Source organism: Dermacentor andersoni, chromosome 1, assembly GCF_023375885.2.
Source record: "Dermacentor andersoni chromosome 1, qqDerAnde1_hic_scaffold, whole genome shotgun sequence".
Lineage (NCBI taxonomy): Eukaryota > Metazoa > Arthropoda > Arachnida > Ixodida > Ixodidae > Dermacentor > Dermacentor andersoni.
In genome coordinates, this window is record NC_092814.1 from 235,522,220 (window position 1) to 235,535,153 (window position 12,934).

General features: G+C 42.5%; 1 protein-coding gene across 7 annotated transcripts in view; it reads right to left on the bottom strand.

Annotated features, from left to right (window-relative positions):
* EndoB (SH3 domain containing GRB2 like, endophilin-B) overlaps positions 1-12,934 on the bottom strand; it is a 91,975-nt gene that overhangs the window by 68,600 nt on the left and 10,441 nt on the right. For 5 of the 7 annotated variants that reach the window (XM_055063468.2, XM_072289834.1, XM_055063470.2 and 2 more), the window contains exons 4-7: positions 12,125-12,258; positions 5,952-6,039; positions 3,995-4,038; positions 2,298-2,387 (exon numbers count right to left, since the gene is read on the bottom strand). In XM_055063468.2, coding sequence (XP_054919443.1) covers positions 2,298-2,387; positions 3,995-4,038; positions 5,952-6,039; positions 12,125-12,258 — 356 coding nt within the window. The remainder of the gene's footprint in view (positions 1-2,297; positions 2,388-3,994; positions 4,039-5,951; positions 6,040-12,124; positions 12,259-12,934) is intronic. The other 2 variants (XM_050196001.3, XM_055063469.2) reach the window with 1 other exon arrangement.

Sequence of the window (12,934 nt, forward strand, 5' to 3'; positions counted from 1 at the left end):
TGAAAGAGAACATGTGGCTTCCTGAACCACCATTACTGTACTAGACATGTTTTACATAATCTTCTGTCCAAATATTCCGCCTTTTTTTCACACATAACATAGACATGCAAAAACACAAAAACAAAACTTTCTGAGAGAACAAGGAGATTTAAATGCTTATCTCTCCCTATAAGAGAAGCAACAAATATGTGACAATAACACACAATTGTGTTGTTTGTCGGCTATTTATGGTTACTATTTCTGACAAATTCCAAATGAATATTTACATAACTGGTTATTAATCCCTGGACAATCATTAAAGAGGTACTGACATTATATTTCTGACTATTCATTTTTTTTTTCATCAATGAAAGACCTCTAATCTATACAAAAAATAGTGACAAGCTTCAAAGCCACGTAAATAATTTATTATAATATCCTTTCTACAGCCAGTGGGAGCCGGACATTGCGATATTTTGACAATCACTCCAGCTCGCTCAGTTACCTTGTATGCTTCTATTCATTGTAAGGGCTCATGTAGCAGCATACCAGACAACCAAATGAGCTGGAGCGAGTGTCAAAACATCGCAATGTCCTGTTCTTACGTGACCCCATACTGCGTTATGACATCACTACACATTAGAAACGAAACTGAAACTGGCTGTAAAAAAGCTATTAAATTATTTAGGGCGCTGCAAGGCTCGACAGTACCTTTTGGGGGGTTAGGGGTACCAGATCTTCACCAAAAGAAAAAAAAAGACTAAAAAATATTGTGTCGGTGCTCCTTAAAAATCCTGCTTTAGCAGAATTTGTAGATGCCTAAAGGGGCACAGTCTAACAGATACATACAAAGCAATTTTCTTTTCTTGCTGGGGTCCTTCGCTCTTCGACATCCTGCCCGAATCATTACAAAACGTTAACACATGTGGCAAAACAGCTGTGTGAAGTCCGAGAGAGTGGCACAGCCTCACTTTTAAGTGGCAGTGAGAGTTGGCCACATTTGTCAACTTGTATTACTCCAACCCTCAAAGAACAAAGTCTGCTAAAATTAATTCGTAAAGGTGTTTCTTTCACAGTGAACATGACATTTATGGGTCCAGTGTTCCTGATGTAACAGTGCCAGCTAGTGCAGGAATGCAGTGCAAACTGTGAAAGTATACATTACCCAATATTTGCACAAGAAGCAGTTCATGATGTCCACATTTTTCTGCAGTGCATCACTGAAAAGCCAATCAAGTACTCTCTCATTTGCCTCTAAATGCTGTACACAGGGTGTCCTAGCTGCTATGCACTAAGTTAAAAACATTTGAAGCCTTCGATGTGGATGAAACCAACTGCATTTCATTAACAGCCACCTAAAGAAGGCTCCACTATTTTTTTTTTCTCCTTAACTGATTGGTAGTGATTAGTTAATTTTCTAATTGTAAAAGCTGCGGCCAATATGTCAATACGAGGTTACTAAAGCATATTTGTAAACACAGTTACAGTTGTTTGCAGTGCAATATCTTTAGCGTAGCTCTATTTTCCATTTTCAGACGAAAGCTAGTAAAACTTGAAAAATGCCAATGCGGCCTCTCGCTTGCATCACCGCACCAGGGCTGCTTTCAAGTATACCACTCACAAACTAAACATGCTCCTGCCTAACTCAACAATTGCATCAATTTGATCAGCTATTTATGATGGTGTTGCTCATAAATCCTGCTAGCGGCGATTCGTGCATCTAGCTTAAGCAATCTGCAAAAGCTAAGCTACCACAAACCATGGTGCAGGCTCTTGATTTGCTGTGTGAAGTCAAAGCAAACAGCAATATGTATGCCGTAATTATAAGTAAGGCTGGCGATTACACGGGCAGAATTAGTTCATTCGCAGCATATTTGAGACTGCGTCAGGGTTTTTCAAATTTCACACGATCTTTGGCAAAGTAATGATTAACTTTATTTCTGCACGTCCTTTCATTAGGATTGTGTAAGTGGAGCTCCACATTAATCTGTGGGCACATCACAATTCTACTTTGAACTATATTTTATTCAAGTTCAGATAATTCGAACCCAAATCTATGGTTCTGAGGAGTTTGATCAACAAAAGTTGACTTAATAACATGAAAAAAAAAAAACTATCATTTTAATGCAAGCCACACAGTCCATATTTCAATGGAATTCTAAGTTTATACCCAGCATAAATTTACACTCTGGTGAACTTAATGATGCAAGTTTACTCAAGGCCAAGTCAGATGATATGGATAAAACTAGACTTTTATAAACCACTCAACAATTCATGAGAACTTTGATGTAACAGTGTATATAATCATGAATACATACATGAGTGCTTGAGATTCCTTCAAGCAGGAGCCTAGTGATTTCAGCTTGACGGTCAAAGTCAGACTGGCAGGAACGCACATCCTTCTCTGCCTGTTAACACGAGCAATGCAAATGTGCAGTTTTAAAATAACTAGAGACAGTGATTACCAATATCATGCAGAATAGCTATAAGCAAGACACTACATTTAAAGAATATTTTGACACCTTAAATGCAAGTACGTAATTGATAATCACAGACTCTAGAGGCTCTTTGCTGAATTACTGGGAAAAGCACTTAGGTACACTCAACTGCTCGACACATGTAGACACTCATATGTGGTCTTAAGAACCCTCCAGTGCTCCTAGAAAACTCCAATGCCACTTGAAAAGCTAATGAGGTTGCCCTCTTGGTTAATCATTACTGGGGATACATTTGCTTTTGTCCGTCATGGCATCTGGCACATCATTGGAGCTACGAACATTTTCGCCACAAGCTTTGCTGATTAGCATAACTATAAGAAAAGTGACATCCCCAAAAGTGATATGCTACCCAACTATCCAGAATATGGCCCTTAGAAATTCTGTGCAATGGTAAGAGGCTCCCCCGCAACCTGAAGAAGCATGCGGCTTGCATAAAGCAGTAGGTTGCACACTTGTCAGCAGTACTTTTCACTGACAAGCAGAAAGACATGTAAGACACACTCAGTCAGGGAGCCTACCATGAGGTAGCTTTTACGAAGTTTGCCTTTTACTCCTGGTACCTTATTTATTATACTTTGCACATGTGCTTCATGAACCTGCATTTGCTTCGTGAACCTGAACATGTGCTTGTCTTCTTTATGACTCAGCTTGTCTTCATCATGTTTCAGCACTGCTCCTCTGTAGCAATTCAGACCGTAATTATGTTACGGAGTCGACAGCTATCCATTAAAGAATAAAACTAGATAAATATTTATGACAGCACTCTTTAAAAAATCACGAGCCATTCCACTCTGAAGGGAATGACCATCGAAGTTGTTTAGCATACGACACAGAGGTGACACAGAATTTTTGACAAGGTATGAACTCGTTTACTGTCTTGATCCGTGGTCGTGATGAAAGGTATGCACACACATTTATTGTCATTCGCGTGGACGATGGGACCGCTGCCCTGTGGAGCCGTAGGAAACTAGACAAGAGTGATGTTTCAACGGGACCGCCACCATGGGAGAGCAAAAGGAAACTACACACACGAGCACTTGGAACGCCGACAAAGAGAGGGTGGTGCAAACACAGACATGGCCGACACAGGTTGGCCATTTGGGCTAAGATCCGATCGTAGTATCTGTTCTGACCCTTGTGCCTGGAACCTCTTTGGGTCCCAGGTGTGACAAGGTAGTTCAAGGGTGCGTTACAGGTCCCGGAGCCCACCACCTGGAGTCCACAGGGGTATGAGCCATTGCACTTGGACCCTTTCTGCACTATCCTCAGGATTAGCCCACAGTTTTTGCACATGCACGTGAAAAATGGACGGAGGCCTAACCAGAAACTGCTTCACTGTAAAAATTGACTCACCAACTCTTAATCTGGCCATTAATCACACCCCTCCAAATGTGCAATGCCTATTTTCTATAAGCAACAAATCCAGGCATGTGTTAAAGGATCAACAAAAACATCTCATCTAAGACAACTTGTTCATGGAAGTAAAGCTAATTTGTGTTGACAACAACCAGTTTTACCTGTTGAATTTCTTTCTCAAGAACGTCAGGATTGACTTTGGAGGCCAGTAAGCAGCAGGAAAAGATACAACACACAACAACATAAATAGTGACATATATACTTCAAAGAAATCAATGTTCACCAATTAACAAACCATGGTTATCAATGATAGAATTATCTCAAAATAGGATGCTAGGCAAGTAATTTTTTCATTTATTTCACACGTTATCTTTTCTGCTTTGAACACACACACACACACTTGTACACAAAAGGAATAATAATTAATTTACCACTGCACTTTGAATGAAGATTCTTGCTTACGTTACTCATGCTTTAACTCAAGAAGAAAAAAAAAAAGATCACAATAATAACACATGAATTGCATTCTAATTCAACCTATTATGTAGGTAACAGCTGTACAACAGGAAATCACATTTATTTTTTTGAACCAGTAGTGCTAGTGGTTGTAACTCTCCGAGATTCGCATGGTCTCAAGCTCTTAATCAGATGGTCTTGTCACTTCCCAAAAATCAAACTGCTTGCTTCTGCTCATCATCATCAGTTAAACTGTGTCCTTGCTGGTCTCCTTTCTCTGATGGAACAAGAAAAAGTTACTAGAAAAAAAAAAAGTATGGGAGTACAAGAAAGTAACTGTAAGCTAAATGGTCACATTCAAGTATGTATAGGAATCTAAGTTGGTGCAGGGTGCACTGTGATCTGGCACCAGAGATCAGGGATCTCAAACATGCAGTCTGCTGGCCACATGCATTAACTTGAAGATTAACCCTTTCGCTGTCACGGACGTACCGGTACGTCATCGCGCTTCCCCCCCACGGTGTCACTGACGTACCGGTACGTTCTCTATCGTGCGTTCAAAATTTCGCGCCTAAACGCAAAGCTGGCGCTCATGAATTGGCCACGCCATCTGTTGACTCTTTCTACAAGTTCGTATATTCTCCCCGACCTGTGTTAACCCATGTATTGAAGAGCACTGTGCGACTGCCACTCCCCACTTTCTCTTTGCTGAGTGGCGCGGTGGCTCCGCGTTCGCTGGATCATGCGTCGCGCGCGCGTGGTTATGGGTTCAAAGGTTGTTCTGCCATCTCTGCTGGTTTGAAGGTTTTTATTTTTCTTCTGTTGGTGTGTCTGCTACGCCGCGTCAAGTTCAGGCGCACGTGCCGTTGCCTCTCCGAAAAGGGTGACTCGATTGCTGCTTTCGCTCTCTCGCCGAACCCTCGCTTCCGATTTGCAGCAGTAAACGTAAAGCCCTTCGAACTTTGTTTAGCCTTTTTCCATCTCCCTCTGTCTTCTTGATCGCGCAACGTCCCATTTCTCTCCGTTGTGCGGGCGACTGAAAGCGCATCCTCCCAGCGCGTGGTTACTTTCGGATGGCTGAGCGCGCGGGACCTTCGTCTGCTCATTGGTGCGGTGGCTCAATTCCGATTTAGAATACGAGCCGAGCTCGGATTCGGACTCGGACAGAGTCGCATGCGAGGAAGAGGGTTCCGCATCGTCAGATTCGGATGTTGAACGGATTTTATAGTCAGGCTGATGATGATGATGATGTTTACTAACAGCAGCTGCAGAACACTGAAATGTGCATATAGCATTGACTACGTTATTTGTATACCAATCATAATAAAAAATAAATTGCTATGTTCATTCCCTGTTATGCTCGCTCCCTGAAACCAAGCCGACACTGGGGGTGCGTCACGGACAGAAAGGTCCGACAGCGAAAGGGTTAAAGACCCCCCCCCCATCTTATCAAGTATTGCTCTTTAGTGCCCCTTCTCCAATACAAAAGTTATGCTTGATTTTCTTTTTCCTTGGTGTACTGAGAGACAATGTAGTTGTGAACTGTACATTTTCAGTTCAAAACCTGTAGAACCTTAATTAAAATTAAGAATGCCTGGAATGTATTAAGTCAAGGAAGGATGAAGCATAAAACAGACAAAGAACAAAATCTGTCACAACTCACTGCTGGATCAGTAGCTTTGGCCTTACGAAGTCTGTTCTTTGCAGCATCTAGATCCAATCTCTTGTTTCCAAGCAGCCGACGCTCTTTCTGCATCAAGAAACAACACCAATATCAAAGCTCCTCTTTCCAGGCAACACATACTTTGAGCATTTAAAAAATGGGAGTGTAAGACAATAAGTAATGGCAGGGTTCGTGAAGTCGCTGCTTTTCACAATGCGCTGCTGCAAAGGCATTTATTCCATGCAAGTGCTACAGAACAGTCACATTCTCACAGACAAATGAGTAGGGATGTATAAGGCTATAAACATCACTTTGACAAACCTCTCTTGAATGAACATTTCAGTTGAAATCGTCTCTGCACAGACATTACATTGGAGCCTATTCCCCAAAAGTTTCAGTTGAATGAACCCAGTATGAGGCAACCCAGTATGTATGTAGCCTGATCCAGTTCATTAAGTTCCACGGAAATAACACTGTTCAGCAGTGCTGTAAGCTCTCCAAATGTGTAGTCAACTTAAATTGCAAATGATGCCCCGATGAAAGCACGAGCACTGTAAAAGAAACAGCTGTTCTTTCACTGGTTTAGGTCACTGAAATGTGCCTGAAATTTCCCAAGATTGTTTTTCTTGACTATTCTACATATGCTTTGTTTCTTAACACATTCAATGCATCTTGAGTCACCATTCGGTCATGGCCTGTATTCCTGCTAGGCGGCAGACAAATTACATGCATTCATCTGCTTGCACCTGCGATAACATTACGACACTTGAATCCAAAGGTACAATTTTTTGTTATCATCATCAGCAGCAGCTCATTTTTATGTCTAATGCAAGACTAAGGCCTCTACCAGCGATCTCCAATTACCCATCTTGCACTAGCCGATTCCAACTTGCACCTGCAAATTTCCTAATTTCATCACACCACCTAATTTTCTTACGTCCTCGACTGCACTTTCCCTCCCTTGGCACCCATTCTGTAACTCTAATAGTCCATCGGTTATATGTCCTATGCATTACATGGCCTGCCCAGCTCTATTTTTTAATGTGAAAGCATCAAATGTCCCATTGAGCAAAAAATCCCGCATCTGTAGCCGCGAAACGGCACCTAAATTCACATTGGCTGCGACACCACGTCATGTGCGTGCCTTGACGGAGCAAAGCGGCTGAAAGGGGACACTGCTGCTGCGCTGGCATGCAAGGTGTTGCGTGAAGGGAGATGGCATCGCCATGACACCATGTTACCCTTACTCTTGCTCTCGGAAGCCTGTGTTATCAGTGCATTCCTTCTCTGCGCAAGCTCTCACTTGCATTCTAACTTTGCCTCTGTAAACACTATAAATAAATTAATGTATAAAGAAACGGAATAAATTCGAAAGGAAAAACGTTGATGGTAGAGAGTTTCGAACCTGTCTTACCCACTGGGCTAGACCAGCGCCTCCTAAATAGCAGGCTTATGCACTCTGATTTATGACATCATGCTACTTGGACTGAAATTTCCATTGCCAAGCCCAGCGTGATGAAAACAGTGACGTTAAAATTGCCGCAGCTTACTCAGTAGTGTCCCCATTAGATTCTATGCCAGTTGGGAACGGTAGCAGGATGTCATGGATCAAAGCATACTGGCCTTGGTCATGAGTCTCGACGCGCTTGCTTGTCCGCGAGGAGTTCATAACTCGAAGGACCACTCAGCAGCATTCAAATGGACATTAATGCTCACGCATTCAGAACTTATAAGAAGTGCTTAGGTGTCTTCAGATTTTTTTTTTTTTTCTTTTAATGTCAGCTAGAATATCTGCTATCTCCATTTGCTCTCTGATCCACACTGCTCTCTTCCCGTTTCTTATCATTACGCTAGGGTCCTTCAACACTTTTCATCTGGTCATGAAGCTTCCCCGAAAGTTTCATATAGGGACAGAAGGTGGCACCAGAGGTGCTGGCATAAGTAGAAGGCAAACAATCTGCCACGCAAGATGGCCAGGCAGCGTGATAATGCAAATCTTTCACTAGGAAAGGCACCTCTCCCACATTTATTTCAGCATGTTCATAGAGTGAACACGCAAAAGGAACTTTAGGCATAATAATTTAATGTGCAATGCATTTGTGTTTAAATTAAACACATTTATGATTGACGTCGCTCCCCTCCCTCTAGTATCCTTCCTTGCAAAAACTTTTTCGTTTGGCTGTCTCCATTTGCACTTTATCTAGTTAGTTAGTTGGATAAGTCAGTTATATTTGGTTAGCTAGTTCAGTGTGTTAGTAATTAGTTGATAAGTTAGTAAGTCAATTATATTTGCTTGGTTATTATGGTTGGGCAGGTTACTACTAAATAATTTTGTTATTTCAGTTAGATAAATTAGTTAATCAGTTAGGCTTGTTCATTTGATTAGTTAATTTTGTTAGTTACCTTATTTAGTTAGTTTAGTTGGTGTATTACTTGGTTATTAGTATGTAATTAATTTATTGATTGGGTTGGTTTTGTTACTACAGTTTGTTATGTTACTTACTATTGAGTTTAGATAATTATTAGTTTGATAATTATTTTAACAATTACTAATTTGTATGGTTAGTTAATCAGCTGGTTAGCGTTGTTAGTTTAGTAATAAGTTTATTAAAATAGTAATAATTTAGTAATCAGTTGGTTAGCTTTGTCCGTTCGAAATGCAGGTTTTTTTACGTGCAATTATATAAAAGCGCAATGTGAACTTGCTCTGTAGTCAGTCTCTTAACGATGTAATCCACGTGTACAGTTAGAATTATGAATTAAGCCGTTGTTGCGAACGCAGTTGAACCTGGAAATAAAATAAGGTGTTGTAGTTGTTTCGACATTGTTCGCGTTTGAGTTTCTGAACACTGTACAGAAACAGGGACGCGATTTGCACGTTGTGTAGGCAGTCGACCCTTAATGTGCTTGTTCGTTGAATCCGAGGGGCCAATGTGCAAAATGCTTAGCCGCGAGTTTGAGGAGTCCACACACAATGTGAATTGAATTGATTTCTAGGGTTTTACAAGCTGAAATCATATGACATGATTACGAGGCATGCCATAGTGGGTGACTCCGGATTCATTTTGACCATCAGGGGACCCTTAACATGCCTCCAATGCATGGCACACGGGTGTTTTTGCATTTCGCCCCCATCAAAACGCGACTGCCTTGTCTGGGATTTGATCCCGTGACCTCATGCTTAGTAGCACAACACCATAGCCACCGCAGTGGGCCACGCACAATGTTCTCAATCGCCGAATACGAGGTGCTGCTGTGCGAAATGTTTAGCTGCGGGTCTGAGGAGTCGGTGCACAATGTGCTCGATCGCCGAATCCGAGGCGCCGATGTGCGAAATGCTTAGCTGCGGGCCTGAGGAGTCCGTGCATGATTTGCTCGATCGCCGAGTCCAATGTGCCAAAGCGCAAAATGCCCAGCCATGGGTCCAAAGAGTATGCACGCGATGTGCATGGTCGTGGGTGCTGAGGATTGCGTGCGCGATGTGCTTGGTCACGGCACCGATGCTTGAAAAGCTTAGCCACAAGTTTGGGGATTGCTTAAGCGATGTACTTGGAAGTAAACTTGGAAGCGAAATCCGAACTCCAATGCTCAAAAGGCTTATCCACGTGTCGTGTCCGACGGTTTCCCCACGCAAAGTGTTTGGTCACAAAGTGCTTAGCTCGGAATGCTTAGCCGTGAATCTGAGACGTCCAGTAACAGAGGAGTCAGCCGCACTTCTGCTATGTCCATGTCACACCCGTTCCAACACTCATCGGTATCATGGTGATGGCGACATCGAGAGCTCGCGAGGTGCAAAGAGCAGACGATGCCCCAATGGAGCGAGTGCCAGACCAACAGCAAACCACGCTGGAGTCACGTGGCAGGCACGGCCAATCGGAGACTCCAGAACGGCCTTCAATCATTTGCTTTTTGTGCGCTTGTTTCTGTATGGAGGAGATAGCTGAAGTGGCATGGTAAATTTGAAGATGGAAAAGTGCACTTTACATCAAGACCAAGATGCAGTGCTCAGTTGCACCATTTCGGAAACATTGTGGCTTGAACAATACTGTTCTTTCGTGATTTTTGTGAAATATTTTGCCCCCTTGATTGATACAAATTTTTCAGAGTACTTGTATGTCGTCCTTCGTGATGATATTTTGGAATCAGATAGACAAAGGGTTATAGAACTGAAAATGTTATTTAAAAAAAAATTATTTTTTTGGTCATTTTTCGTGATGCGAAAGCTGCATCCTGTCCCCCCTTAAGTGGCTGTCTGTTTAAATTTTCCATCCTTTTTGTGAATTATTCTTTCTTCAACTCTACAACAGTCGATCCCAGATATATCAAACTCCGATCTATCAAATTATTATAGATCTTGAACAGTTGTAAAATTGCCTTGAAAATCCCATGCGAAAGTATACCGATGTACTACGCAAACATTGAAATCCCGTTCACCAACACATTCAATATATATTGAGCACTGCACCGTGCCTCGCCCCTGCAAGTGCACTTCTAATGAATATACAATCACTTCTCACGTTGGCGTAAATATTTGCTGCCGACGAATTTGAAACGGCACTGTTTTGGCAGATGCTGTCAAACAAGATATTGACTCTGAAGGGCAGTACATGCCATAGAGGAAAAATGAGCAGTATGCTCCAGTTTTGCTTGTTGTACATATGGATGGCTTGAGCAAACTGTGGCCGTTTGTTATCAGCAAGAGCAGATCGCTACTCTGCTTCAAGAATGAGAAAGGCCTTCCAGTCTCATATGTGTTCCACAAGAAAGGGTGGATGACACCTAATTGTTTCACTGAGTGGCACCGTGCATGGGACGCTGAACTGGAAATGCTGTGCCACCGGGTTTGTCTTCTGGTAGACAAGAGCTTTCCATAAACGGCATTTTAGGATTCCGCAAGCAACCTCAACCTCCACTTGGACAGGTCTTTAGAATGGACTAAACCTACTGAATGCCACATCTGCCCTTCAGAGAAAGAGCCATTGCAGCAACAACGTGCAAGACTTGTCGCTGTGAGATTCATTAGTCCATGCTGAATGCGTTTCATTCGTGCACGCACAGTTACATGTCAGTAGGAATGGCCCCGAATGTCCTGAAAAGCTGAACAGCACTTTCTAAACTCACAGCGTGTGTGTAGTGTCGGGAGTCACCGACGCACAGAGGCCAGAGGGGAACGGCTCAGAACAAAGAAGGCGTCACGAGTGCTGAGTAGTATGCAAGAGACCCGCGGACTTTCTAGGATGGTCGAGAAGCGAGTATGGCTGGTTCCAACAGAAAGCCGGTTCCGAAACCCGGCACAACAGTCCACCCGGCTCGTTGCCCATGTATGACGATTGGCCTTTTAAATGGTGCATACTGAAACGGCCATGAGGCCAAGCACGTTCAAGCACGATTTGCAGTACAAGTGCACTGACGGCTGCAAGGTGCATATACATACAGGGTAGTTTGCTTCTGCAGTGTGTCTTTCTACCTTTTCTGGAATAAAAACAAGCAACATCCACTTCGATGCACACAAGATGCACCCCCACAGTTGTGTGTCTGAGCAATGAAGGCTTTTAGGGCTAGATTCCAAAGACCATTTCGCAGCATGTGTGACTTGTAAAGTTTGTGAGCAAAACATAAGCAATTTCTGTGCAGTCTATATTGTCTTGGAGAAGCAAATTGGTAAGTTCCAAGAAACTGTCAGGAATGTGAGGATATCTCTGATAAGATTCAGATAGTGATATTCTATATTTCGAATTATTGGTACATCAAACTATTTTGCAATTCCCTTCGAGTTCGACATATCCGGGATCGACTGCATTTCCTTTCCCCAAAGTGAAGTGCTGAAAACAAGTTTTGTCTTATAAAAAAAAACAAAGAAGACACCGACCATGATAAAAAAATTATTAAAGCTCGACATTTCAGCCCCCACAGGGGAGTTTTGTTCACAATGAGGGGGAAATTAGTTTTTTGTCAGACTCTTCACCAACCTTCACAAGGCACACAGGCCGACTAATCAAGTTTTGAATAACTTCTTCCTCTTGGTCGAAGTCTGTTTTGTTTTCTTGACAATTCTTCCCGACCAGATGAGATTTCTTCATACTCTTCCCCAAGTTTTGCCTTATTTTGACCAATTTTTGGCCATGGCAGTAATGGCCACATTTAGGAATGAAGAGTATAAGGGTTTATTTACCAAGATTGTCTTCATGTCTCCATCCAGAAACCTCCTTAGTGGCTGGACAAAGTTTGTGTGCACCAGGCGGCCAAACTCTCGCTCTGCCTGGCCCAGCTTCTGTTGAGCCTGCCCAACTTTGATGAGGGCACTCCCTTTAACCAAGTCAGATAACCAAAACCATCACATTGTAGTCAAGATGCACATGCTAATGTGATATAAATGAGCTCAGCAAAAACCTTCCTGGATGCATGTGAATCCAAGCAACTTACACAATCAAAAACGGCAGAGCTGTATAAAGGAGCTCTCACATCCGTTGGAAGTCCTAGGGGCCTGGCCTCCCACTGCCTAAAATCTACCCAAGACTTTGCAAACACATCACTATATTTCATGCAAATGCCCTGTTACACCCGATTATTTTTAAGTGGCTCACCATATCAGATCTTAGTGCTTCTATACTTTCCAGTATCGCATGTTCCTGTGTGTTCTGCCAGTGGCCATATGCCAGCACGACCTGGTCATATGGCCGTTAAGGGGTTGTTATGCAGGTTGCATTGCTGGTTGCTCTTAGTGATGGTCTGCGCATTTTCATCGACTCTCTGGTCATGCAGCCACTTCAGAGCTGCGACACAGGCTGTGTTGCTGGCTGTGTCAGCAACACAGCCAGCAACTATTTCACTATTACAGCTTTGCTGTAATAGTGAAATAAGTTACATTTCCTAATCGAATCAAATCCCAACAGTCAAGAAAGATAACCTGCGAATATTAAATGCAACACAGAATTTTTGCCAATTTCTAAACAAAGCAAAACAAAGTTTGCACGAAGGTCAA